At 35.5% G+C, this 2,931-nt stretch overlaps 1 protein-coding gene across 1 annotated transcript in view; it reads right to left on the minus strand.

The window, feature by feature from the left end:
• Positions 1–448: 448 nt before the first annotated feature.
• LOC107745867 (secreted frizzled-related protein 2-like) overlaps positions 449–2,931 on the minus strand; it is a 4,145-nt gene continuing 1,662 nt past the window's right edge. The window contains exon 3 of the mRNA XM_016559892.1: positions 449–2,569. Within this exon, the coding sequence (XP_016415378.1) occupies positions 2,262–2,569 (308 nt within the window). The 3' untranslated portion in view covers positions 449–2,261. The remainder of the gene's footprint in view (positions 2,570–2,931) is intronic.

The following is a 2,931-nucleotide window of genomic DNA, read 5'->3' on the forward strand; positions in this document are numbered from 1 at the left end:
ATCTTTGTGTACATATTGTTAAAAACAAAAACCTATGATTTTATTTTGAAATTTATTTGCACTTATTATGTATTGTGTGCCAGCTGAAGAAAAATGATACAAATCATCAATGATCAAATTACATTACATGGCGGTGGGTGTAAATAAATGCATTTAACACTAATGAAATGACAACATATTGCTACTGTGACGAACACGTGAAATGGAACAGGCTTTGAAACTATGTACAAGCATAAAAATTTGAATATTTACAGAGTATCACAAAAGTTTGGATATTATCTTGAGATGTTTTTCACTAACCAACTGCACAATAAAACTGAGTCAACATTGCTCTAACTGTGCAGCACATAGAGAAGCATGTCTCTGTGGTTTTACCAGCATGTGACTTTACTCTAATATTGGGTATTCATATGCCAAAACAAAAGAAAACAGCAAACAACTTTGCGAGCAAAACAAAACACAGACCCATACAGTACAACATTATTAATATAACTGACACAGAAAGAAAATAAACCAATACTATATAAAACTGCTGATTGTAATTTAAAGAACATAATACAGGAACAGTGCAGTATTTAGGCTCAAGTAGAAAGAAGACAAAAACCCTGGGCTAAAGAAACCATACATTTGTTGGCCTACTCATCATTGTCTGTGGAGAAATTAAAATATTCACATAAACATACATGATCATACTTCAGACGCTAGTGTCACATGGGATATTTTTAAACATTGAGAATAGAGCCAGCTATCTCATTGTGCTGATAAAAGTATTTAAAGCAAAACTACTCACACAAGCCCTCTCACTTATTTACTGTGGCAGATTCAAATCCACATAGACCATGCATTGCTAGAAAACATGTTTCCTAACCACATTTGATAGAGGAATGGCATGCATTTCATCTTACTTCCTTGAAATTTTCATACCTACCATTTCAACTTCTCACATGCAAATATTTCCTAAATATGTGACCCCCTTTCTTATTAATGGGTCTGATTATTCCAGTAATTTATGTGAGGACAATTAATGTACTGGCATACAATGGCATTCTAGAAAATTGTGTGATTTTAACTTGTTTGTTGCAACAGAGGTAATCATAAAGATATTCAATAGGGTTTGTTTCTGGGTTTTGGGCAGGCCGGTCAAATTCTTCCACATCAGACTCAGTAAATCAATTATACTTGAACGTTGTTTTGTGTACAGGGGTATTGTCATTCAGAAACAGAAAAGGACCCTTCCCAAACTCCTGAAACAAAGCACAGAATTCTCTACAATGACATTGGGATGGTTCACCCAAAATTTAAAATTAATGTCATTCCAAATCTGACTTTTCTTCACCTTTGAAACACAAATGAAGACATGTTTAATGAAACCTGAGTGATCTGTTCCTTTTAAAGTCAACTACTTGCTCAACTACTTGCTTGACGTACAAAAACAAATCTCATTGGTTTTTGCAGAAGCTCAAACATGACACACAAAAACAAACGTTGGTTGCTGTGAATCAAGCAGGACTATTTAAGCTTTCATTTACCATATTTTATGTGCTCTATGCATATGGATTGATGAATGTTTATATGAATAAATGCCTAAATTAAATCTGTTCATCATCTAAAGTGACTGGGTCTCTTAGAAGCCTTGGATTAAACTGTTCAATTCATATGAATTACTTTTACAATGTCTTTATGAACTTTTTTAAGCATCAAAGTTTTGGTGGCGTGGACTTTCAATAGAGGAACAGAAATCTCTCATGTTTCATAAAAATGTCTTCATTTGTGTTTGAAAGACGTTTTGTGCGTTTGGAATGACACAAGGGTGAGTAAATGACAATATAATTCTCCTTTTTGGGTGAGATCCTTTTTAAACTTGTTTTCACTGGAAATAATGGCAGAACTCGTTAAGGGACTAGAAGGGGTGTCCACATACATACATTTTATGCTAGAAGATTTTATGCTAAAACATCTGTCAGAAAATTGTTCTGTGGCAGTTTTGAGGCTCTATAGTCAAAAATGTTAGAAGAGAGGAATGAGTTTTGTGAATAGTAAAAATGACAGGTGCTGTTAACTGACAAAACTTATGAGGGAAAATGAATCTAGGTTAGGTACTTTTTGGCAGTTACAAGTGACAGCTCCACCAATCCTGAGCTCTGACTGGCCAGGAAAAGCAGACATTTGGGTTTTAAATGAACCTTTGCATTTACATATGGTGTGACTGTTACAGGTCTTCATTTTCAAGACCATTTGAGTGCTCTGAGCAGTGGACAATCCTAGCACTGAAGCTTGCGAATACTACGAGAAATTCTCTTAAATTCCCGCTGACCCTTCTGCCAGCGCTTCAATGACGTGATGACCAAATTTCCATCCATCTTCTGGCCCATCACCAGATAAGCGGCATTGATGTCATTCATTTCATCACACACACACTGAAGACCATCTTTCAGCCAAAGCACCATCTTCCTGAAGTCACGATCAGTAACACCACCATTCAGCTTGTAGATAGTCTTGCTCTTGGTTTCTGGAATGATTTTGGTGTCGCCATTCATGTAGGAGATCTCCTTGACTTTGATCTTTAAAGCTAGTGTGGAAATACAATTGAAGGTTGAGGACAATGGATATAAACAACTGCCTGAATTCAAGGTAGACCAAATTTATGAATAACTTTTGCTTTCTCTATACTCTTAAAAAGTAAATGTTCCTCACCTCTTCATCATTTTCACTCAATGGGGTTCTATACTTTTCTAGGTTTTCTTAAGAACATTAACCAACCTGGTCTGTTGGCTGGTTTTTGAGGTGCACCTTTCAATCAACAAGATAAACCAGCTAAACACCATCTTGGCCAGGATAATCCTAAACTGGCTTAGACCAGTAAACCAGCCTAGGCTGGTTTAAGCATTTTTTTTTTTTTTTTTTTTAGATTTATGATTCTTTGAAGATTAA

The sequence above is a fragment of the Sinocyclocheilus rhinocerous genome, unplaced genomic scaffold, assembly GCF_001515625.1.
Source record: "Sinocyclocheilus rhinocerous isolate Xijiao unplaced genomic scaffold, SAMN03320098_v1.1 scaffold1129, whole genome shotgun sequence".
In the NCBI taxonomy this organism is placed as follows: Eukaryota; Metazoa; Chordata; class Actinopteri; order Cypriniformes; family Cyprinidae; genus Sinocyclocheilus; species Sinocyclocheilus rhinocerous.